General features: G+C 46.2%; 1 protein-coding gene and 1 non-coding gene across 6 annotated transcripts in view; one reads left to right on the top strand and one right to left on the bottom strand.

The window, feature by feature from the left end:
• The window catches only part of BBS2 (Bardet-Biedl syndrome 2), a 94,873-nt gene that overhangs the window by 20,375 nt on the left and 50,599 nt on the right, over nt 1-23,899 (bottom strand). For 3 of the 5 annotated variants that reach the window (XM_055553166.1, XM_055553167.1, XM_055553168.1), the window contains exons 1-5: nt 9,664-9,950; nt 3,315-3,546; nt 1,726-1,847; nt 1,389-1,451; nt 497-574 (exon numbers count right to left, since the gene is read on the bottom strand). In XM_055553166.1, the coding sequence (XP_055409141.1) occupies nt 497-574; nt 1,389-1,451; nt 1,726-1,847; nt 3,315-3,546; nt 9,664-9,780 (612 nt within the window). In that variant the 5' untranslated portion in view covers nt 9,781-9,950. Of the gene's footprint in view, nt 1-496; nt 575-1,388; nt 1,452-1,725; nt 1,848-3,314; nt 3,547-9,663; nt 9,976-23,899 lie in introns of those variants that run through there. The other 2 variants (XM_055553170.1, XM_055553169.1) reach the window with 2 other exon arrangements.
• TRNAC-ACA (transfer RNA cysteine (anticodon ACA)) lies at nt 12,550-12,622 on the top strand. The gene has a single exon. It is a non-coding gene; the product is annotated as a tRNA-Cys (tRNA).

Raw genomic sequence — 23,899 nt, 5'->3', positions numbered from 1 at the left:
GATTAAATGAGTAGCTCATGTAAATAACTTAGAACAGTGTCTGGCATACGTCAGGTACACAATAAATGGTTGCCATTATTGTTATTATTATGTAATAGCTCACTAAAATACCTTTTTGTGGTCCATAATTTTTGTCTAATCAGTGTTTTCAAAACATATCTTTTTAATTTTTTTCATTGGAGTACAATTGCTTTATAATGTTGTATTAGTCTCTGCTGTACAACAATGTGACTGAGCTGTATATATACATATATGCCCTCCCTCTAGAGCCTCCCTCCCACCTCCCCATCCCTCTGGGTCATTAGAGAGCACTGAGTCAAAATATTTCTCCATAATGGATATTTAAAGGCTTCTTTCTCTGTAACATACTGCTCTATTTAACCCCCACAGTCTTTACCATAAAACTGGGTAGTGAGATGTCCCAGCACTCTCGTTTTATGCTACATTTAACTATGCTAATCTGTCAAGGTCATCATAATTCTGAGGTGGTACTTACCTCTGTTTCTGACATTTCTGCCACAATCTCATCTTCTTTGAAAACTCGGATATCAAAATCCTCAGATCCAACAAGAAGCTGAAAGGGAAACAAAAAAATCAGGCATATTTAGTTCGGTAAGTGAAGACAGCAAAATTTCCATAAATAAAACAAAACAACTGCATGATACTTTGCATGCTGCTAGAGCCGCCCAGGAAGTCCGACTTCTCGGTGATGGATGCTCAGAAAGGTTCCTTCCAATGAGAAGGTCACGAGTTGGTCAGTGAAGAAACAGTGGTTACTACAGATCCTGCCACGTGGGCACCTCCCACCAGAACAAGTTCTTTCACCAGGCTCCTGAAAATGCTCCCTGGCTCAGCGTCTGTGTGCCCGCAGGTGGAAGCCCTGCTTCAAAAGCCAGAGCCCAGTATCTGCAGACAATCGGGGGTAAGTCAATGTCCAACACAGTACTTCCCTGGCTCCTCAAGAGGTTAATTTCTAGAGAAACCATTAGAGTAATTTAAAAAGCTAAAAGCCAATCTCTAAAACGTCCAGATTCCTGAAAAAGTTGGCCAAAACTGGGAAGTAGGTACTAATATGATTTTAAAACATTGGAATCAAGTTATAAGATTGTGAATGAGACTGTGCTCCCAACAACTATTCCACCCTCTCCCCCATCAGGGTTCTTTGAAATATGGTCTTGATCTCTGTATTTGACAAACCCAAGGGAATTATTGTTCAAAAGACAGGAGAAAGACAAATGAGGCCAATTAGTTCATCATTCAGGCTACAGAACAGCAAAATCAATCATGAGAAGCTAACACTTCTCTCAATGCTAAGGTCACTGTCCTGGGGAAATGTATGTACTCAGCTGAGATGTACACACAAGAGAAGGGTCTCCTCTCCGACATACCTCTTTCTTCCCATCACCATCAAAGTCACACAAGGCCAAGGAGTGAACGTTATCTCCAGTCACCTGAAAATACAACCCAAGTCATTACTGTGCCATTTCTTTTCACTTAATCCAAACAGGAGCTACATGAAAGACAGGATGAAATAAACCACGAATTCAAAATTCACATTACTCATATCCTTTATTTAATGTATAAAATTATAAATACTGTTTTATTTTGTTTCCATTATTCATTACCGTCAGTGGTCAAACAAACAAACAAGCAAACAAGACCTAAAGAACATTAAAAAAGTAAAAATGTTTAAGAGTACTAAAGAGAGTATTTCGTTCTTCATACCGTCCAAAAGAGATCATTTCCTTCGTGATTGAAACCCTGCAGAGCACAATTTCCACCGATAATTGCTAGAGGAGAGGTAATGTCTCCCAACGTCCCCAGCACAATTGCATTGGCCCCATCTGCTACCTAAGAAGAAAAACAAAAAAGACAAACCCTCAAACACAATGCTGCACAGGCACACTGGAGGTGACAGACATCCTTTTTACCTGGAAACTCAAAGGCTTCTGTCATCATTTCTGAGAGGCCACCCGGTCTCCTGAGAGGCAGGCCAGAGCTGTCCATCGAGGACAGTGTCTGTGGCTAACGTGGCTTATGCAAGGATGAGCACTGACTCAGGATAAACTCAGGCCCTTGGTCTCGCACTAACCTGCGATGATAACCTACTCTAAAACCCCAGGCTCTCTTGGACCAGCGAGTTCTACAGGCCAAATTCTCAGAGAATCAGACTTACGCCTTTAAAACACCCAAACTTTTGTAATCTATTTTAACCACTTTAGATGGAAATCTAGTAATACTGATTAATTAGTTCCCCTACTACTGCTCGTTCTTAATTGTAAGTACAAAAACTACAAGCACCTATAAACCCACCATTCTGAACGAGTACATGTCTCAGACTTCTTGAATGAAGTACATAAGCACAATTTGATGAAAATGTTCTAAAACTGATTGTGGTGAAGGTTACACAATTCTCTGAATAAACTAAAAACTGCTGGACTGTATGCTTTAAATAGGTAAACTGTATGGTATGTGAATTATATCTTAATCAATCTGTTATAGAAAAAAAGTAAAAGATTACATGTATATATCATAATCCCATTTTGTAAACAAAGAATTCACTCACAAATACTAAGTAAAAAGTCAGGATAAATCAATCAAGAGTTAAGTGTTATTTCCAAATGAAGAAATTATGTGTGATTATTTTTACTTTGCTTCTATTTTTATATAATAAATACGGATTATCTGAGTATTAAAGTTGCAGCAGCCTGTAGATGGCAGGCTATGGTAAGTGCTTCTCCTGGAAACTACTATACTAAACTTCAATGCAAAGCCACCAGGAGACCTGTTTGCTGGCTTTCTGGCTACTGGCTGAATTTTTAATGACAAATCTTGACAGATGAAAGTATCAACAGATAACGCTGTTGTTTTTCAGTCGCTAAGTCGTTTCCAACTCTTTTACAACCCCATGGACTGTAACCTGCCAGGATCCTCTGTCCATGAGATTTCCCAGGCAAGAATACTGGGGTGGGTTGCCATGTCCTTCTCCAGGGGATCTTCCTGACCCAGGGATCGAACCCGCACCTCCTGCATTGGCAGGTGGGTTCCTTACCACTGAGCCACCAGGGAAGCTATCAACAGAAAATACCTCCTAAAAGATAATCTGGAGTGTCACCAAATGATTACCAACCATGACCAAATAAATAAGTGTCAAGGAGAGGTAAATGGCAAAACGTGCATTTTTTTTAACTACACTACAAAAGCCACATAATAAACCCAAATAAATGTCTGCTCTCTTTCAAGCGTTTAAAAAAAATAAAAAACCAGTGGACATTAATGGGAAGTGAGAGTTTTATGGTTATAAAGGGGTATACTTGCCTCTCTGTAGAACAAATCTGAATTATTGTAGACATCATAAGCCAACAGATTGGTCTGTGTTCCCACTAAAAGAGCATCATAGCCAAGTTCAGGGTTCAGTACTCCTGCGGTCAGGCAGCTGACTGTCTGGTTAATGTTAAGAAGTGAAACATCAGACTCCAGGGGGCTCTGGAGGACCCTGGGTGCACCGAGATGCTGGCTCCGTGAATGAGGGTTGTGAATAAAAACCTAAAAGAAAAAGAGTTAATTACATCCCCTTAACATTAAAAAAAAAAATGCAAAATTAACATATATTTTTATTAAAAGGCTCAGGTTGTTAACAGATTACCAACGTTAACAAGAAGGGATTTAATCATCCACCAAACTTAAAAACACCCATACACCGTTCTGTGCATGGCTGGCTTTCAATCACTTCAAACTATGGAAATCCAATGGCTCTCAGCCTTGTAAAGACCAAAATAATGGCCAAAATCTAGTTGTCACTTCCCAGGGCAGCTTACATACAACCAACCGGCAGGACGTTCAAGTACTCTTACAAACCAGCCCTTTCCTGGTCAACCTATAGGAAGTTGCTATCAGTTTCAATGAGATTGCGCACACACACAAAGATCAGAGAAAACTGAGTAATAAACACTTCATTATCTTTCATCCCAACACCTAACAAATTCACTTCCTAACCCTTAAAACTGATTGGTAGTAAATCTATCTTATAATCCTAAGAGTCACACAAAGCAAGCTTCTTCTTGAAGGCTTTCATAGTCTATACAAGCAGAACTAACTCAAAATTAATTAATCTAGCAGTTTTAACTATCACAAATATAAACATCTGAGTGTCCCTACAAATCTTTAAATTTACCTGGGCTTCGTATGTAAAAGGTTTAAACTAGAAGCATTCTCAAAAGGGGGGAACTGGGTTTGGGGTGGGGGGGATCTTAGACATTAGGCCACAGATATAAAGTACAGAAATTCCATTAGGGAAATTTTCATTTTCTGGAAAAAGCAATATAAGAGGCAATATTAAAAAAAAAAAAAAAGAGGGATGAGATCCCTTAAGCCCCCATCTAGTTCTAAAATTTGCTAATTTCATTTTACTGACTTATTTTTGGCTGTGCTGAGTCTTTGTTGCTGCGAGCAGGCTTTTTCTCCAGTTGCAGTGAACAGAGGCTGCTCTCTAGCAGCAGTGCGCAGGCTTCTCCTTGTGGCAGCTTCTCTTGTTCGGAGCACAGGCACTACGGTTCGTGGGCTTCGGCAGTTGTGGCCCCCAGGCTCAAGAGCACAGGCTCAACAGTTGTGGTTCACGGGCTTAGTTGCTCTGAGAAAATTTTCTAATTTTAAATGAGTATTTCAACCCTTTGGTGTAAATCTGTAACCCAGCGAGGCCAGTTTGGTTGCTCGCCACTCAAAAGGCTAATACCCAAGAGACAAGTGTTGGTGGGAAAGGAAATTTTGCTTTATTCAAGAGGCCAGCAACCTGGGAAGAAGGTGGACTAACATCCTAAGACCATCTTCAAGTTGCCAGATAGGAGAGAAAAGTTTTAAAGGCAGTGTGGGCAGGAGGGGGCCACGGGGCATGTGAGCAGCTTGCGCACAACTCTTGGACTGGTTGGCATCAAGGGGAGGTTTTAAGCCTCACCTGTCTTCTGGTTTCAACCCAGTCTGGGGTCTATATGCTTATGATCAGCAGTTTTCAACTGGTAGGGGACTGCTTCCTGTAAAAACTTAGGAATGTGTGTCAGACCTTCACAGATTTCAGGGAACTGGGAGTTTGGTAATTCTATCATCCAAATTGTTGCCAGTTTCCCAGCTCAAAAGCTTGTTTCTACACCTTCACATTCCTAAACATTAACACTTGAGCCAGCCTTCTGAGACTCAAGGGAGGCCTGGGAGACTAAAGCTTTTCAACAAACAAGAAGTAGAGGACAAGGCTGGTTGGGAGGGGGCTGTCCCAGGAAGGCCACTAGGGTCCAGCTTGGTTACAGTCTCCCCTTTCCTCTGATACTCCTCAAGCCTGAGGGTGTGGAACAAGAAAGGAAATAAGAGTTCTGAATAGAGAAGTTAATCATAAACTCAGTAGAGGAACTCAGTTTTAGGGGACTCAGTTTTACACCCAAGCAGGATTAATTTTAAATTATTATCTAAACAAGGTAACCTGTTCAACAAAAGATAATTTTTACAAGACTTATTAGACTTAGATGTCTACTGACAGATGACTGGATAAAGAAGTTGTGGTGCATATATACAATGGAATACTGCTGCTGCTAAGTCGCTTCAGTCATGTCCAACTCTGTGTGACCCCAGAGACAGCAGCCCACCAGGCTCCCCTGTCCCTGGGATTCTCCAGGCAAGAACACTGGAGTGGGTTGCCATTTCCTAATGGAATACTACTCAGCTGTAAAAAAGGAACAAATTTTAAGTCAGTTGAACTGAGGTGGATGAACCTACAGTCTGTCATACGGGGTGAAAAAAGTCAGAAAGAGAAAAACATATATCATATATTAACGCATACATATGGAAACTAGAAAAATGGAACTGATGGACCTATTTGCAGGGCAGGAATAGAGACACAGACATAGAGAACACAGTGGGGGAAGGAGAAGGTGGAATGAACTGAGAGAGTAGCACTGAAACATATACATTACCATATGTAAAACAGACAGCTGGGGGGAAGTCGCTGTGTAACACAGCAAGCTGAACCCGGGGCTCTGTGACAACCTAGAGGAGTGGGATGGGTGAGGTGGAGAGTGGACGGGAGGTTCAAGAGGAAGGGGAAATATGTATGCATATGGCTGATTCACGTTGTTGTACGGCAGAAACAAACACAACCTTGGAAAGCAATTATCCTCCGATTAAAAATAAATTAAAAAAAAAAGATTGATGAGAAACCTACAGAAAAGGTGTGTAGCTACTGAATATTGTGTTCACATTCTCATTTGTGTAAGACTTTACAACATGCTTTTATAAACGTTACTGCATTTGGTCCTCTGGATATAGAGAAGAGGTCAGAGGGGTTACGGCCTTTCCTTTCCCAAGGTCTCACCACGGATAAACGACAGGAGTGAGACACAAGCCCGGTGTCAGGCTCCAGTCATCTCCAGCCATATCTTCCTTCCTTTTATAATAGTTCTGAACAAAAGAATTCTTACAGAGTCTTCTAGTAATTAGATAGGCTGAGAAAGAACAGCAAGAAAAATAACCTGTGGACTTCACGTTCATTGTTATTGGGATGAAAGGAGTTTGAGGTTTATTGCCAGAGTCCTGGAGAAGGCGATGGCACCCCACTCCAGTACTCTTGCTTGGAAAATCCCATGGATGGAGGAGCCTGGTGCGCTGCAGTCCATGGGGTCGCTGAGAGTTGGACACGACTGAGCGACTTCACTCTCACTTTTCACTTTCATGCTTTGGAGAAGGAAATGGCAACCCACTCCAGTGTTCTTGCCTGGAGAATCCCAGGGACGGGGGAGCCTGGTGGGCTGCCGTCTATGGGGTCACACAGAGTCGGACACAACTGATGCAACTTAGCAGCAGCAGCAGCAGCCAGAGTCCCAGGCGTCTGGTTCCTCCCTAGGCCCCTCCTGCTGTTTTCCATACACAGAAATCAGTGCCCAGGAGACTCATCTGGCCCACAGGCTCAGTCACTCCCAGTGCCTTTATCCAGGGCTTCCCTGGTGGCTCAGGGGTAAAGAATATGCCTGCCAATACAAGAGACCCAAGAGACTAGAGTTCGATCCCTAGGTCGGGAAGATCCCCTGGAGGAGAAAATGCCAACCCACTCCAGTATTCTTGCCTAGAAAATTCCATGGACAGACAAGCCTGATGGGCTACAGTCCATGGGGTCACTAAAAGTCAGACACGACTGAGCACACAGGCACACACACACAGTGCCTTCAAGCCAAAGAACTGGCTGTAGTTTACACGCTTGTTTTAGCTGAGGGGGTGCTGCTGCAATATGTATTCCATGGTGAGAGGAAACATGGCCTCAGATGAACTAATGTTCATCCTGCGAGAAACCCCTTTTCAAAATATCCTTGCTCAGATGCGGAGACCAGATTCCAGTAAGTCAGCCCCACCTTCACAACAGAGACCCACAGAAAATTACAAAATCCTGTTTCTGAAGACATGGGCCCCCACAGTCAAGGAGGGCTTCAGCCTTACTGGAGACATTTTTGTATTTAAAGGAAATTATATTTTTGTGTGTTGTTTGGATCATAAAATGGTGCCAATTTTTTTTTTAAGTCTAAAGATCAGGTCAGAACTTCTCAGATCTGTTTTTGAAGTTCTGAATATAAAGTATCTGATTACAGAGAACATAGGAACTTCCATCTCTCCCTTTTTCCCCTGTCTTCAGAAACAGACCTAGAATAAGGTGTCCCTGCCTCCCTCTCTAGGTCACATTCTAATGAAAGGGTTTCCAGAGAAACCTGCTTCCACTCCCTGCATCTCTGTTGCAGTGCCACCCAGTAATCCTTCATCTAAAACATAAACCAAATCCCAGTCACCCACTTTATCAAAAACCAAGGTCTCTGCTGTGGCCTATGAGGCCCTATATGATCCAGCTATTACTGGCCACCTCACTGCCTCCCTCAATCCATTCCAGTCCCAGAAGCCTTCCTGTGTTTCTGGAACACACCAAGCATACCCTCTACCTCAAAGCCCGTGTGTACTTGCTGATATACTTAACTCTACCTATCTGCAGGGGCTTGTTTCATTTCCTTCAAACCTCTGATCCACAGTTATCTTATCAGAAGCCTACTTGATCACCCTGTCTAAAACAGCCATTACCCCTCTGCAGACTGTGTGTATCTGTTAACTGTCTGGCTCCTTCTCTCAAATGTAACCTCCAAGGGAGTGGACAGAAGTGTTAATCGCTCAGTCATGTCCAACTCTTCACAGCCCCATGCACCACAGCCGGCCAGGCTCCTGTAGTCCATGGGGTCGCTGAGGGTCGGACATGACTGAGCGACTTCACTTTCACTTTTCACCTTCATGCATTGGAGAAGGAAATGGCAACCCACTCCAGTGTTCTTGCCTGCAGAATCCCAAGGACGGAGCATCCTGGTGGGCTGCCATCTATGGGGTCACACAGAGTCAGACACGACTGAAGTGACTCAGCAGCAGCAGCAGCAAGGCAGAGCAAATGAGAAGACATATATTGGAGATGGAAGTGTCTTGAAAACTATAAATCATTATATAAATATCAACTTGTTAAATCCATGCTGGGTCAGAGAACAGGCACTCTAATCTCATTTCTACGCTTTCCAGTTGAGCAACCTCAAACATTGCTTTGAACCTCTCTAAACCATTATTTCTAATCAGTAAAGTGGGAGTAATAAAAAGAAAATAACAGCTAACAATTAGTGACCACTGCCTATATGCCAAGAGCATGACACACAGTAACTTAATCCTCTTAACAACTCTATGTGGTAGATACTATTAAGCACCCTGCCCAAGGTCATGAAATCAGTAGGTACCAAAGCCAGGATCTACCACACCTGGGCTATGCTACAGCAGTTGGCAATTTAGCAGGACGCTGAGATAATTAACGTAATAAGGTTTTGTAACTGTTCGCAGTCATTAAGCTCGGCGTCACTGTATTCCATGTTTTTTGGGCATTCCTCCATCAGCACAGAGTGCCCTGATTTGCCCTGTCTGTTGTCCTGGACCAGAAGCTTTCTGTGAATACGGACTCCAGCTTTATCTCTGAATCCCCAAGATGTAGTACAAAGAAGGTATTCAGTAAGTCTGGTGAGATACTGAATGACCATATCTTTTTCGTCTCCGAGACGCCCACACTTTGCACAGCACCGGATACACAGTAAGCCCCTAATAGGTACTTAGTGAATAAATTACAGTAAGAGACATGAATGTACGTGGATAAAGATCAAAAGAGCAATTTGAATCATTTAAGTTAGAGGTGTCTATAATTTTTTTTTCCCCTGCCGTAGAGTTGTTTGGCTCTGAGAGGCAGTCTGAGATGGTAGGACGTTCCCAGCGAAGGACTGAGGCTCTGGGCTTAAATCTGGCGTCCTCCATTACTACTAACGCTGATCAAGGCCTTCCCTGCAGGGGACTTCTCTTCTCTATGCTCCCTATCTGTAAAGAGACTCCAACATCATCCGAGTCTAAGAGCCTGAAGACAAGTTAACTGCTCGGAAGGGCCGTTCCGCTTTGTTATTCAGGATTTCTGCGCAGAAGGGAGAGCTGGCTCGACAACCGACCCGTTGCCTGGCAACCCTGGCTGGGGGCGGGGTCTGAGAATGAGCGGCGGGATTGCCAGGACGCGGCCCGCGGAAGTCGTGGGGACTCCAGGGGCCCGGGTTGCGGGTGGGAATGGGTGGGAGCGGTTACCTTGCCCGCTTGGGTAGCGGCCGCCAGGCACGGGTGAGTCCCGTCGTAGCGACCTACGGCCACCATGCGGGGGCTGATTTTGTGGCGCAGTTTCAGGGTGAACACGGGCTGCAGCATGTTGGCGGCGGCTCAAGAGAAGACAGCTAGTGGCGCGAGACCGGCGCTGCGGACCCGGCCTCACCGAGGCGTTGAGAGGCGCGGGGACCGGACCGGACCGGGTCTGGCTACCTCAGGCCAGGCGGGAAACTGATGCGAACTTGACTCGGACCCCAGGCCGCAAGCTCTTTCTGCGGCTGCGCAGGCCCGCCCATCGAGTTCTGCAGCTGCGCGGTCGGGCCTCAAGCGCGGCTGAGGCTGAACTTGGGTCTCGCGGGTGGCCTCCTGCCATTTTCCTGTTGTAACTTTCCAGCATTGGATTCAACTCAGCTGCGGGTCTACAGTGGCGGTGTTTGAGCCATCGCACCCCTGGGGCTTCTCATTCTAGCACCACAACCAAGCTGCCCAACTGTTGCAGCCTACACATATTCTATCTACCCCACTCTAAGGGCTTATTCAATAAGTATGACTTGAATGTGTGTGTTAGTCGCTCAGGCGTGTCCGACTCCTTGCGACCCCATGGACTGTAGCCCGCCAAGCTCCTCTGTCCATGAAATTCTCTAGGCAAGAAATACTGGAGTGGGTAGCCATTCGCTTCTCCAGGGGATCTTCCCCAGCCAGGGATCGAACCCGCGTCTCTTGCATTGCAGGCAGATTACTTTCTGAGCCACCAGGGAAGTCCAAGGGAGCGACTAGTATCACCGACTCAATGAACATGAGTTTGAGCAAACCCCGGGAGACAGTGAAGGACAGGCAACCCTGGCTCACTGCAGTCCTTGGGGTCACAGAGTCGGACATGACTTAGTAACTGAACAACAAAAATGCCTTGAATATCTACTCTTCTTACTTAAGCTGTTATGTTGATGCCCACAGAAATTACTTAATATATCAATCCTCTTGAAAAAAATCATACTTTAAACTCTCATCTTTAGTTCTTTATCAATTTCTTAGCATTCATTCAGACATTTATTTTTTGAGACTTGACTGTGTTTACAGAGGATGAGGTGGTTGGATGGCATCACCAACTCAATGGACATGAGCTTGAGTAAACTCTGGGAGTTGGTGATGGACAGGGAGGCCTGGTGTGCTGCAGTCCATGGGGTCGCAAAAAGTTGGACAAGACTGAGCAACTGAACTGAACTGAACTGTGTCAGGCCCTATTCTAGTAGTAGAGATATGGCAGTACACGTAAAACAAACCTCTGGTCTCCCGAAGCTGACATACAAGTCAGAGGAGACAAACACTAAATGAGAAATACATGTGGGAAGTCTTTTGGTGGTAAGTGGTAAAGAGGAAAGAGGGATGGAAGTTTGGAGAAAGGGCAATTTTAAGTAAGGTAGTAGGGAGACTTCCCTGGTGGTTTAGTGGTTAAGAATTTGCCTGCCAATGCAGGGAACATGGGTTCTATTCCTGGTCCAGGAAGATCCCACATGCCATGGGGTGACTAAGCCTGTGTGCCACAACTACTGAGCCTGCACACCTAGAGCCCATGCTCTGCAACAACAGAAGCCATCGGAATAGATGGCTGCGAACTACAGCTAGAGAAAGTGAAAGTTGCTCAGTCATATCCCACTCTTTGCGATCTCATGGAATGTAGCCTGCCAGCCTCCCATGTCCATGGACTTCTCCAGGCCAGAATACTGGAGTGGGTAGCTGTTCCCTTCTCCAGGGGTTCTTCCCAACCCAGGGATTGAACCCAGGTCTCCCTCATTGCAGGTGGGTTCTTTACCAACTGAGCCACCAGGAAAGCAACTAGAGAGTGGCAGAGAGTAACCCGCAATCACTGCAACTAGAGAAAGCCCCTGCACCACAACAAAGACCCAGCCAGCCAAAATAAATAATTTTAAAAAATATGGTGGTAGGGAAGAGACCTCACTGAGAAAGTGACATTCAGGCAGGAATCTGAAAGGGAATCAGTTTTGAGGAAGTGTGTTTCAGCAGAGGAAATTCAGGTGCAAAGACACTAAGGGATCGCTCTGGCTGACTTCTAAAAATAAACGTTTAAGGCTGAGGGATGAGATGAGTGGGAACCAACAGAGGAGACTGAGAAGGAAGCTAAGTGAAGAGAATGTTGCCAGGAGGAGGAAAATCACTGTGTCAGATATTGAAGGTAGGTCTTGAAAGATGGGTTCTAGAATATTCTTGATATTTGCATTTTCCAATTACAGCTGTTCAAATGAGCATCTTTTTTCAAGTCTACAGGGGGTGTCCATGACTAGTTGTAATCTCTTTAGGAGATAATGTCTAAAGACTAAATTTGAGGGCCTTGATGGAATGTAGGGCTTTCATGGCTCAGCTGGTAAAGAATCCGCCTGCAATGCAGGAGACCCTGATTCGATTCCTGGGTCAGGTAGATCCCCTGGAGAAGTGATAGGCTACCCACTCCAGTACTCTTGGGCTTCCCTGGTGGCTCAGCTGGTAAAGAATCCGCCTGCAATGCAGGAGACCTGGGTTCAATCTCTGAGTTGGGTGGATCCGCTGGAGAAGGGAACAGCTACTCACTCCAGTATTCTGGCCTGGAGAATTCCATGGACTATCCATGGGGTCACAAAGAGACGGACATGACTGAGTGACTTTCACTTGCAAGCCCTGAGCCAATGGCCTAATAAGGCTACTGGAATAGGCTTTGCCTCTGACTTCTCCCCGTCCTTTCTGCCCACTGTCTCTGCTGTCACTGTCTAGACCCGAGTCCTGTAGCACTTACTCAACCAGCCCAACAATGGAAAATGCCCTGGATTTGTCCTCCTGCCTTTTATAATCAGAACTGTGGGGTACCCCTCCCCTCAGACTTCCCTGGTGGCTCAGATGGTAAAGCGTCTGCCTACAATGCAGGAGACCTAGGTTCAATCCCTGGGTCAGGAAGATGTCCTGGAGAAGGAAATGGCAACCCACTCCAGTACCCTTGCCTGGAAAGTCCCATGGACGGAGGAGCCTGGTAGGCTACAGTCCATGGGGTCACAAAGAGTTGGACATAACTGAGCGACTTCACTTTATTTTCTTTCTTTTCCTCCCCTCAACCCCTTGACTCTGTCTCCAGGAAGGCATCATCTCACTGAATGCACTTTGCTAATAGCTGAGCACAAGCTGACAGGCCATCTCTCCCAGAGCAGCTTGAAAAGAATAAATCTCTAATAGAGGTCATCTCACATTTACTGAGGGTCTCCATATGCTAGTCAGTGTTCAATAGATTAGGGACATTAGGGACACTGTGGCAAACCAGAAAGACATACTCTGTGCCCTTATGGAAGTTACACCTAGAAGTATATTTGTTTGCTAATACACTACCATAACAAAATACCACAAACTGGGTAGCTTCAACAACAAAAATTTGTGTGATCGCAGTTCTAAAGGCTGGAAGTCCAAGATGCCAGAACAGGTGATTTCTCCTGGAGCCTCTATCCTCGGCTTGCAAACGGCCACCCTCTTTCTGCCTCTTCCCACAGTACCTCTGTGCATTCACCCTTCTTCGTGTACCCAAATTTCCTCTTCTTCTGAAGACAGCAGTCATATTGGATCGGGGCCCGCCCTAAGGACCTCATTTTAACGTAATCACCTCTTTAAAGGTCCCATCTCCAGATACAGTCACATTCTGGGGTATAGGGGTCAGGACTTCAACAAATGAATTGCGGTGGGGGGGGGGTGGGGAACACAATTCAGTCTGTAACAAGGGGACAGGGAACAACAGACATTAAACAGGAAAGCAAGTAAGGTTGCTTTTTCTGGAGATAAAGCTGATATGCCAAGGCTCAGAAAAGGCTTTTCAGAGGAAATGACATTTGAACCAAGAGCTCCGTGACAAGACAGTGGCAGCCAAGAGAAGATGTGGGGGAAGGTCCTTCCAGACAGAGGGAACAGCTGGGTCCACGGCCCAGGGATGGGCATGTTTGAAGATCAGAAACAATAAGGTGGCTGGAGCCTAGTGAGTGAGAAAGAGGCCAGGAGGGGCCACACCAGGAAGCTTGCCTTTTAGTCTTTAGCAGGCAGACAGCAGATATCCATGGCCTGCTGGAGATCCATGTAAGGGTGGTCCTAGTCTCTGTCCACCCTGCTGAACCTCGCTCACTCTGTACTGCCTGGGTGGTCTGCAAGAGTTGCTCTCACTCTTCACTGCAGGACAGTACCAACACCAGCAGCAGCAGCAGCACTGAACGTTTAATAAGCATTTTCTAGGTGCCACTCCAAGTACTTTATATGGGCCTTTCCTGGTGGTCCAGTGGTTAAGAATCTGCCTGCCAATGCAGAATACACAGGTTCGATCCCTGGTCTGGGAACATTCCACATGCTGCGGGGCAACTAAACCCATGGGCCACAACCACTGAGGCCGTGCTCCGCAACAAGAGAAGCCACCGCAGTGAGAAGCTGGCACACCACAACTGGAAGGTAGCCCCTGCTCCCCACAACTGGAGAAAACCCTCACGCAGCAACAAAGACCCAGTGGAGCCAAAAAGAAACAAATAAAGCTAATTTTTAAAATTAAGAAAAATAAATGATTTAAAAAATACTTTATGTGGATCATCTCTTAATCCCCCAATAACCCTGTGAGGCAGGTCCTACTTTTATCCCATTTGACAGATGACAAACCCTTACCAGAGTCACCTCCTCCCTTCATAACTCTTCACTGGCTCCTCATTTTTAGCCAAAGTAAGTTCAAGCTCTTTGAGAGATCACACAAAGACCTTCAAATTCTGACCCCTTTTGGCCTCTGCAGCCTCCTCTTCTACTGCCTCTTGCCACAAGCTCTCTCTCTCCTCACATGCTTTCTTGGCCTCTGTGCCTTTGCTCACACCAGCCCTCTGCCTGAAACATTCTCACGCTCTCCTCATAGGTTGGACGGCACCACTCCAGGGGGTCGCATCTGGTGGTCTCTCTCACAACGGCTGTCACATTTGGGAGGTACCCGCCGTTCCTCTGTGCTTCCGTCAGTCCCCCAACGATCATATCATCCACCATATTGGGGCTATTTGAGTCTTTGCATCATATCCCTACCCACTCCAGTATTCTTGTCAGGGAAATCCCATGAACAGAGGAGCCTGGCGAGCCTGGCATCCATGGGGTTGCAGAGTTGGACCCGACTTAGCAACTAAACAGCAACAACATCACAACCCTAATTAGAAACAGCATGGATCCACAGAAGGGCAGAGAATCCTCATCTAAACCCCAATCAGGGCAGGAGACTTGGAAGCCTTCCCACAAGGGCCAGCAGAGGCTGGCCCACAGTCTTTCTCTACCTCTCACACCCCACTGGGAATCACTGGCTTTTCAGAGAGGGCATATCTTCACATTTCTGAGATCTGAGGCTCCTTCCTGGGGACCCAGGACTTAGAGGGAAGGGGCTGGCTCTAGGTTGGCAGCAGTCCATAGCAGGGAAGCCCACAAGCCTTGACAGCCTGCAGACCTGGGTTCAAATTCCTCCTCAGTCAATCCCTAGCTGAGACTGAGGCCCATCATTTAATCCTCCCGCTCACATTTACTGAGGGCCTTCTCAGTGCCAGGCACTGGACACACTAACTCACTGGGTCCTCACAGCCACCCTCTGAGAGAGATTCTGTCATCATCCCATTTTATAAGAGAGGAAACTGAGCGATGGGAGGTTCCATAACCTCAGCCCAAGGCCACACAGCTGGTAAGTGGCAGAACCAGGGTGGCCAGCCCAGAGGGTCCGAGTTCCAGAGTCTGAGCCATGAGTTTCCTGCAGTCAACACCCCATGTACTTGTGTCTCTTCTAGAAAAGAGAAAGATGAATAATAGTACTACTTCTAGAGAATGTTATTGTGGGAATTAGACCAACTAATATACATAAAGCATTTAAAGCAATGCCTGGCCCTTAATAAGAGATCCCATAAATGGTTATTATCATTGTTATTATAAGTTTATTATTATTACCTCTAGGTGAAAAGGCTGCTTTTGACCTGTTGCTCAGTCGCTCAGTCGTTTCTGACTCCTTGTGACCCCATGGACTGCAGCATGCCAGGCTTCCCTGTCCCTCACCATCTCCTGGAGCTTGCTCAAACTCATGTCCATTGAGTTGGTGATGCCATCTAACCATCTCATCCTCTGTCGCCCTCTTCTCCTCCTGCCCTCAATCTTTCCCAGCATCATTAAGGTTGCTATTGTAATATTCAGTTCAATTGCTCAATCGTGGCTGACTTTTTGCGACCCCATGACCTGGAGCACGCCAGGCTTCCCTGTCTATCACCGACTCACGGAGCTTGCTCAAACTCATGCCTGAGTCGGTGATGCCATCCAACTATATTGTAATATAGTTGATGTCTTTTCTCTCTCTTTTTTTTTAAGAGTAGGTGGCTTCATTCCCAATATCCTTTCAGCTCTGGGATCAGAAAACCAAACTCACTAGTCAAAGGCTGGTGGGACCAGGTGAGACAGAGAATTTAGAACCTGAGTTACAGGGGCCTTTGGTCACACCTGCTACTGCCCTCACCTCGCCTATGCAAAGCACCCCCACTAGAGGGTGTGCAGGTGTAAAGAAAGGAGGCTCTCACACATTAGGACTCAGGATTAAAGGCCTAGAGGGAAGCGGGGTGGGCGGCCCCCAGGACCCAAGGCCTCCACTGGTCCAGTCAACATCAGGGATGTAGACTGGGGCAAGGGTCAGCTGGAGATGGATTTCTGCCTTTTTCTTTACGCACTGTGATGTTTGCTGTGGTTATAGCAAGCTTGCTTTACTTTTGTGATAAAACACGTGTACACGACTTAAAAATAAAGGAGTGTGAGGATGAGGGCTCTCTGTGCCCTTTGGAGATCCACAGCCTCTCCCTACCAGTTGCCTCAGAACCTGCCAGTAAAGGCCCCCAGGCTCAAGTTTCCCTGACTTTGAGAGTCACCATTAGCCTCCCTCCACAACACCTGGAGGGCAAGGGCAGGGAACACTGGGCAGAGCGCAGCGCACAGAGCCTGGCTGTGTGAGAACAGTTCACAAGCAGCCTTCTTGGATGCCCGGTCCACCCGTCTTTCATCACGTGACTCCCTGCTGACTGTGGGCTGCTGGGGCCGTGAGGGTGAGGCCGTTCACGTGGCTCTTCCGTCAGTCCATGTCACTCACAAGAAATGAGTACAAGACTCGTATTCAAAGCCTCATCACAGCATGTCACTTATGCAAAACAGAAACAGCTGCTTTTTGGTCAGCAGACAGGGGAAGGCTACATCATCATCATCATAATAGGAGCTAATATCTGTTGAACACTTACTGTGTACCAGACTCTCAATTATTTACTTGTGTTTTCACAAGTGCCCAATGCCCCAGTGCGTTCTCTCGCTCTCACACACAGCATTTCTGCTTTATTTTCTTCATAGTGTTTATCTCTTTCTGAGATGATCTTCCTTAATTCTTTTTTTTAAAAAACACCTATTTATTTTTATTTTATATTTTGGCTGCGGTGGGTCTTCGTTCTGCACTAGGGCTTTCTCCAGCTGCAGCGAGCAGGGGCTGCACTCTGGTTGTGCTGCTCGGGCTTCTCATTGAGGTGGTTTCTCTTATTGCGGAACGCGGGCTCTAGGCCTGTGGGCTCTGGAGTTGCAGCTCGAAGACTCCAGAGCGCAGGCTCCACGGTTGTAACGCACAGGCTTAGTTGCTCTGAGACATGTGGAATCTTCCTGACCAGGGATCAGACTGGGGTCCCTGCCCTGCAAGGTGGATTCGTAATCGCTAGACCACCAGAGAAGACCCTCCCCTTTTTAAAAAAAAAGATTAATTTATTTCTATTTTATTTCCTTCTTTCTTTCTTTGGCTTTGCCACTTGGCTTGCAGGATCTTAGTTCCCTGACCAGAGGTCGAATTTGTGCCCCTAAAGTGTAAGCTTGGAGTCCTAACCACTGAACCACCAGTGAATTCCCCCATTATTTCTTTACTGTTTTTTGTTTTTTTTTTTTTTGTCTCTCTGAGCTAGAATTCAAGTCTCTTGCCCACTTTTAGTAGGGCAGCCCACTCCCTAGCCACCCCTACTCTGCTGCCTCGAGAGAAATCAGGCAGATGGGGGTCAATGTATTATTTTATCCCTGGTAAGAAATGATAATGGAGAATGTGACTTCTACATGCCAGAAAATGAGCTGGCTAATCCTGAATGCCAGTTTCGGGAGATGTGTTCATCCCTGGAAAGCCACCGGCCACGTCCTAAGGGCGGGCCTCTCTCACCACACATCCAGGGGTAGGCAGGCCAGCTCTCCGGAGGTGGCTGAGCTGTGCACCCCAGGAGTAAGAGTGGAACAGCAGGAGCCAAGGACACCAGGACTGTTGTGCAGTGCCCTTGCTCCCTCTGCAAAGAATACTCCAGCCTAATGTCATCCAAGCATCTTCAGCACTTTCTGACAAAAAATGAATGCACTTTATTATTTTATTATTTCTTTTCTCTGGCCACACCATGTGCCATGTGGGATCCTAGTTCCCCAGACCCCATGCCGTGGAAGCGCAGTATCCGAACTAATGGACCACCAGGCAAGTCCATGGCTGCAGTTTAGATATCTGGTCAATGAATGATGGTCTATTCAAACAAGTCAACATTCACATCTTAAATAACTCATTGGCAGGACTTACTGTACCGCCTTACAGTTCCCTCCACCCAGAATGTTCAGCTCGCAGGTCATTTCAAGCCTGACTCCCATGTGTCCATCAGATTTCAGCTCAACACTTTCCTTCTCAAATAGGCCTGCCCAGAGCCCTCATCTTTCTCTCTCATGACCCTGCTTCTCTCAATCCCACCCTGTAGGACAGGCCTTCATAATTTCTCCCCACTGAAAAATTCAAAATAGATCCTATGGTTTTGTATTACTGAGCATTGAGAAGTGATGCCTCTTTCTTTTTCTTGTTTTTGTACCGTGACACCCACAAGACCATGCTTGACACTGTGGGCATAATCTCAGCACGCTTCATGATTCAGGGTGAGCCAGAGCCTCCTGAAGCGCAGAAGGGAACATAGGGGAGTGATTACCATCTTTGTACATATGAGGTTACTCATTGGTTTTGTTGTTTTAGCTGCTAAGCCGTGTCTGACCATTTTGCAGCTGCATGGACTGTACTCCTCCAGGCTCCTCTGTCCATGGGATTTCCTAGGCAAGGATACTGAAGTGGGTTGCCATTTCCTTCTCCGGGGATCTTCCTGACCCAAGTATCGAACCTGTGTCCCCTGCACTGGTAGGCGAATTCTTCACCACTGAGTCCCCAGGGAAGCCCACATATGAGGGCCAAGAGTTAATTTTCTTTTTATAGAAACAACAATGAAGCAATCTCTTTAATGCATCACATTCTCAGTTATTCAGTGACTTAGTAAGTTACATTTAAAGACTCTTTAGGAAAGTAAAGATTTTTGTCTAGCAGGATTCAAATATTATAAAAGCCTTGCCAAACATTTCACTCAAAGATACATATTTTGATCAAGTTTTGTTGATGTTCTAATACTTTCTGGCTTTAAGCATAAGCTTTTGATTTTGAAGTCCTTATGTAATGTACATGAGTTGTGTTCTTTTTTTTATCTAAAAATATCTTTTTGTTGTTGTCATTTATAAAAAAAAAAACTCCTTCCACAGTCATCTCCACCTGCCAAGGCCACAGTGGTAAATGGTATTGATTGATGGGAAGGCGTGACCAGACATGTACTGATAATGACAAGTCGGCTCTGCCAGGGCAATGAAGACCCAAGAGTCTTCAAGTGATTTTGAAATTAGAGGAGCCCACACAGGATAGAGGGCTTCCCAGGTGGCTCAGTGGTAAAGAATGTGCCTGCCAATGCAGGAGACACAAGTTTGATCCCTGGGTTGGGAAAATCCCCTGGTGAAGGAAATGGCAATCCACTCCAATATTTTTGCCTGGATAATCCCATGGACAGAGGACCCTGGCGAGCTACAGTCCATGGAGTCAAAAAGAGTTGGACACAACTGAGCAACTAAACAGCAAAACAACACAGGATGGCAGTCGTCCACCATCCAAGGAGCAGAGGAACTGGTTCCCGGTCCAGTCCACCCCCCAGGTTCAGATCAAAGCTGATGGCTGGAGTCTGTTCCAGTTTCCAAGAAGTGTGCTCTTTATTGCTCCCTGGAGCCATACATGGGTGTGGGCAGCATGGGACGCTGGCTGAGGCTTGCCTTGGCTTTTGTAACCTCCTACTTGGATGGAAAGTCAACCTCTGGGCACCTGGTCTGGGAAGTTTGAGTTTTCTATCTTTGTAGGAACTCCTGAAAGCAGTGTGTAGCTTTGCAGATCTGAGCACTCTTATCTTTAGGGAACATAGAGTACTAAAGGCAACTCCAAGTTCCATTTGCATAGTCATGTCATTTCCCAATAGGAAGAGGCCAGAGAGATGGCCAACCCAAGCTTCTAAGCAAGGCAAGAATCACCATCCAGACCCTGTTTGAATATGTCCCTCAATTTAAGGGCTTATGCGTCTCATGGAGGCCATTACATCTGAACACCATTCTCAGAAATCTCTTCTTATATTGGTCCATGTATCAGTCTTTCTGTAGAAACGGAGAGAAGGACTTCATTGCTATCCCCATGTGGGCTCCTCGGGGGTTTAAAGATGTATCATGTTCCCTCCATGACTTTTTTATGCTAAATACCCCAAGGTGGATCCTTCACGGGTTTGGGAGTTTGGGAGGATGAAATCTCTAGTTCCCTTACCCACCTGGACACATTTAACTGTTACTTAGTCCTTAAAGAGCCTGTTTTGAAATGAATAGAACTTAAAAAAAAAAAATTGTCTCCAGGCTTCGCTGGTGGCTCAGTGATAAAGAATCTCCCTGCCAATGCAGGAGACACAGGTTTGAGCTCTAGTCCAGAAAGATCCCATATGCCTTGGAGCAACTAAGCTCGTGCACCACAGCTACTAAGCCTGTGCTGTAGAGCCAGAGAGCTGCAAGTCCTGAAGCCCTCAGCCCTGGAGCACGTGCTCCGAAACAAGAAAAGCCACTGCAATGAGAAGGCCACTCACTGCAACTGGAGAGCAGCCCCAACGGCTGCAACTAGAGAAAGTCGCATAGCAATGAAGACCCAGCAAAAAATAAATTACTAAAAAACCTTCAGATCAGACCCATAACATGGGTTCTATTATTATCCCCATTTTACAGTTGAGAAGACTGAGGTATGGAGTCCACGCTCTGCAACAAGAGAAGCCACTGCATGAGACGCCCTCATACCATGACTAGAGAGCAGCTCACACAGCAACAGAGACCCAGCACGGCCAAAAACAAATAAATAAACAAAATTATTTTTAAAAACTTTTGTCTCGCTTTTAAGTTTTTTTAATTGCGGACCATGTTAAAGTCTTTACTGAATTATTACAATATTGTTTCTGTTTCGTGTTTTGTTTTTTTTAGCCAGGAGGCATGTGGGATCCTAGCTCCCCAACCCGGGATCAAACTCACACCCTCTGCATCAGAAGGCAAAGTCTTAACTGCTGGACCACCAGGGAAGTCCCTTGAGGAACAGAGCTTTAAAGCAGATATAATGTATTATGAGCCCTCCCCTCCTACACACAGAGACGTCCTTACCCTCCACCTGCCTCAAGCTCCCAGGGGTAAAGCAGGGGCAATGAACAGGGGTGTCAGGCCGCCGTGAAATTCTCCAGCAGCAATACCAGGAGACAAAGATCAGAGCTATTTTTTGAAAGACAAAAGCAAATGGCCAGAGTGCTAAAGCTTCATGGGTTTCTGCAAGACAGAAAAGACATGCTCAATGGGCTGAATGAAGGTGTGGACAGGACTTGGGAAACCAACATGGGAAAAGGAGGCACCTGTTACGGCTGAACTGTATCCTCCAACACTTCCAAAAAAAAAAAGGGTGATGGATTTCTAACCCCCAATGTCTCAGAATGTGACCTTACTTGGAACTGGGGTCTTTACAAAAATAATCAAGTTAAAAGAGGTTGTTGTTGTTTAGTCTCTAAGTCGTGTCTGACTCTTTTGAGACTCCAATGACTGTAGCCCACAAGGCTCCTCTGTCCATGAGATTTCCTAGGCAAGAATACTGGAGTGGGGACTTCCCTGGTGGTCCGGTGGTTAAGACTCTGCCTGTCAATGCAGGGGACACAGATGCGATCCCTGGTCTGGGAAGATCCCACATGCCTCAGAGCAACCAAGCCTGCGCGCCACAGCTACTGAGGCTGTGCGCCGGAACGAGAGGAACCACTGCAACGAGAAGCCCGCGCACCACAACTATAGAGAAGCCCCCACTCGCCACAACTAGAGAAAGCGCGCAGAGCAGCCAACACCCAGTGTAGCCATAAATAAGTAAATAAAATTATATATATGTATATATATAAAAGAATATTGGAGTGGGTTGCCATGTCCTTCTCCAGGGGATCTTCCTGACCCAGGGATTGAACCTGAGTCTCCTGCATTGGCAGGTGGATTCTTTGCCACTGAGCCACCAGGGAAGCAGAGAAGAGGTCATTGCTGCTGCTGCTAAGTCACTTCAGTCGTGTCCGGCTCTGTGCGACCCCATAGACGGCAGCCCACCAGCCACCCCCGTCCCTGGGATTCTCCAAGCAAGAACACTGCAGTGGGTTGCCATTTCCTTCTCCAGTGCATGAAAGTGAAAAGGGAAAGTGAAGTCGCTCAGTCATGTCCGACTCTTAGCGACCCCATGGACTGCAGCCTACCAGGCTCTTCCGTCCATGGGATTTTCCAGGCAAGAGTACTGGAGTGGGGTGCCATTAGGACATCATAATCCAATATGACTAGGGTCCTTACAACTGGGGAATATTTGGACACAGACATGCACAGAAAGAACCCCATGTGAAGATGAAGGCAGAGATCAGGGTGATGCTTCAACAAGCCAAGGTACATAAAAAATGGCCAGCCTAACCATCAGAAAGTAGGAGAGAGACATGGAACAGATTCTTTCTGTCAGACTTAAGAAGGAATCATGAGATTCCTTCAGAGACAATATGTTTCTGTTGTTTAAGTCCTTCAGGTTGTGGTACTTCATTATGGTGGCCCTATGGAATGAATAAACCACCTCTAGGCCTAAAGTCAACTAAGATCATGGCATCTGATCCCATCACTTCATGGCAAACAGATGGGGAAACAGTGGAACTTTATTTTTCTGGGCTCCAAAATCACTGCAGATGGTGATTGCGGTCATGAAATTAAAAGACGCTTACTCCTTGGAAGGAAAGTTATGACCAACCTAGACAGCATATTGAAAAGCAGAGACATTACTTTGCCAACAAAGGTCTGTCTAGTCAAGGCTATGGTTTTTCCAGTGGTCATGTATGGATGTGAGAGTTGGACTATAAAGCAAGCTGAGCGCCGAAGAGTTGATGCTTTTGAACTGTGGTGTTGGAGAAAACTCTTGAGGGTCCCTTGGACTGCAAGGAGATCCAACCAGTCCATCCTAAAGGAAATCAATCCTGAATATTCATTGGAAGGACTGACGCTGAAGCTGAAACTCCAATACTTTGGCCACCTGATGCAAAGAGTTGACTCACTTGAAAAGACCCTGATGCTGGGAAAGATTGAAGGCAGGAGTAGAAGGGGACAACAGAGGATGAGATGGCTGGATGGCATCACCAACTCAATAGACATGGGTTTGGGTGAACTCCGGGAGTTGGTGATGGATAGGGAGGCCTGGCGTGCTGCGATTCATGGGGTTGCAAAGAGTCGGACACGACTGAGCAACTGAACTGAACTGAACTGAAGGCATAAAGACTCAAGGAAAGGAAGCCATGTCTCAGATGCCCAGTGAGGGTGAGCCTGACAGGAGCTGTTTTCACTGAAGTGGCAATGTAAGGAGGGAGCCAAGCAATAAAGACCCCCTTGCTTTTCCTCCCACCCTCCAGCCTCCTACAACGCCTCAGCCAATAGGAGCCAGCAGGCAAGGGCGATGGGAGATACACACAGAGAAATCTACTGGATTGGCCAAAGAGGTTGTTTGGGTTTTAACATAGCATCTGATAGAAAAATCACCCCCTGGTGGCTCAGACAGTAAAGAATCTGCCTGCAGTGCAGGAGACCCAGGTTTGATCCCTGGGTTGGGAAGATCCCCTGGAGGAGGAAATGGCAACCCATTCCAGTATTCTTGCCTGGGAAATCCCAATGGACAGAGGAGCCTGGCGGGCTACAGTCTATGGGGTTGCAAAGAGTCAGATATGACTGAGTGACTACACTCATGGAAAACCCAAACAAATTTTTG

This window comes from Bubalus kerabau, chromosome 17, assembly GCF_029407905.1.
Source record: "Bubalus kerabau isolate K-KA32 ecotype Philippines breed swamp buffalo chromosome 17, PCC_UOA_SB_1v2, whole genome shotgun sequence".
Lineage (NCBI taxonomy): Eukaryota > Metazoa > Chordata > Mammalia > Artiodactyla > Bovidae > Bubalus > Bubalus kerabau.
The sequence above is the reverse complement of the archived record's forward strand: the minus strand, read 5'-3'. Positions and strand labels throughout refer to the sequence as shown.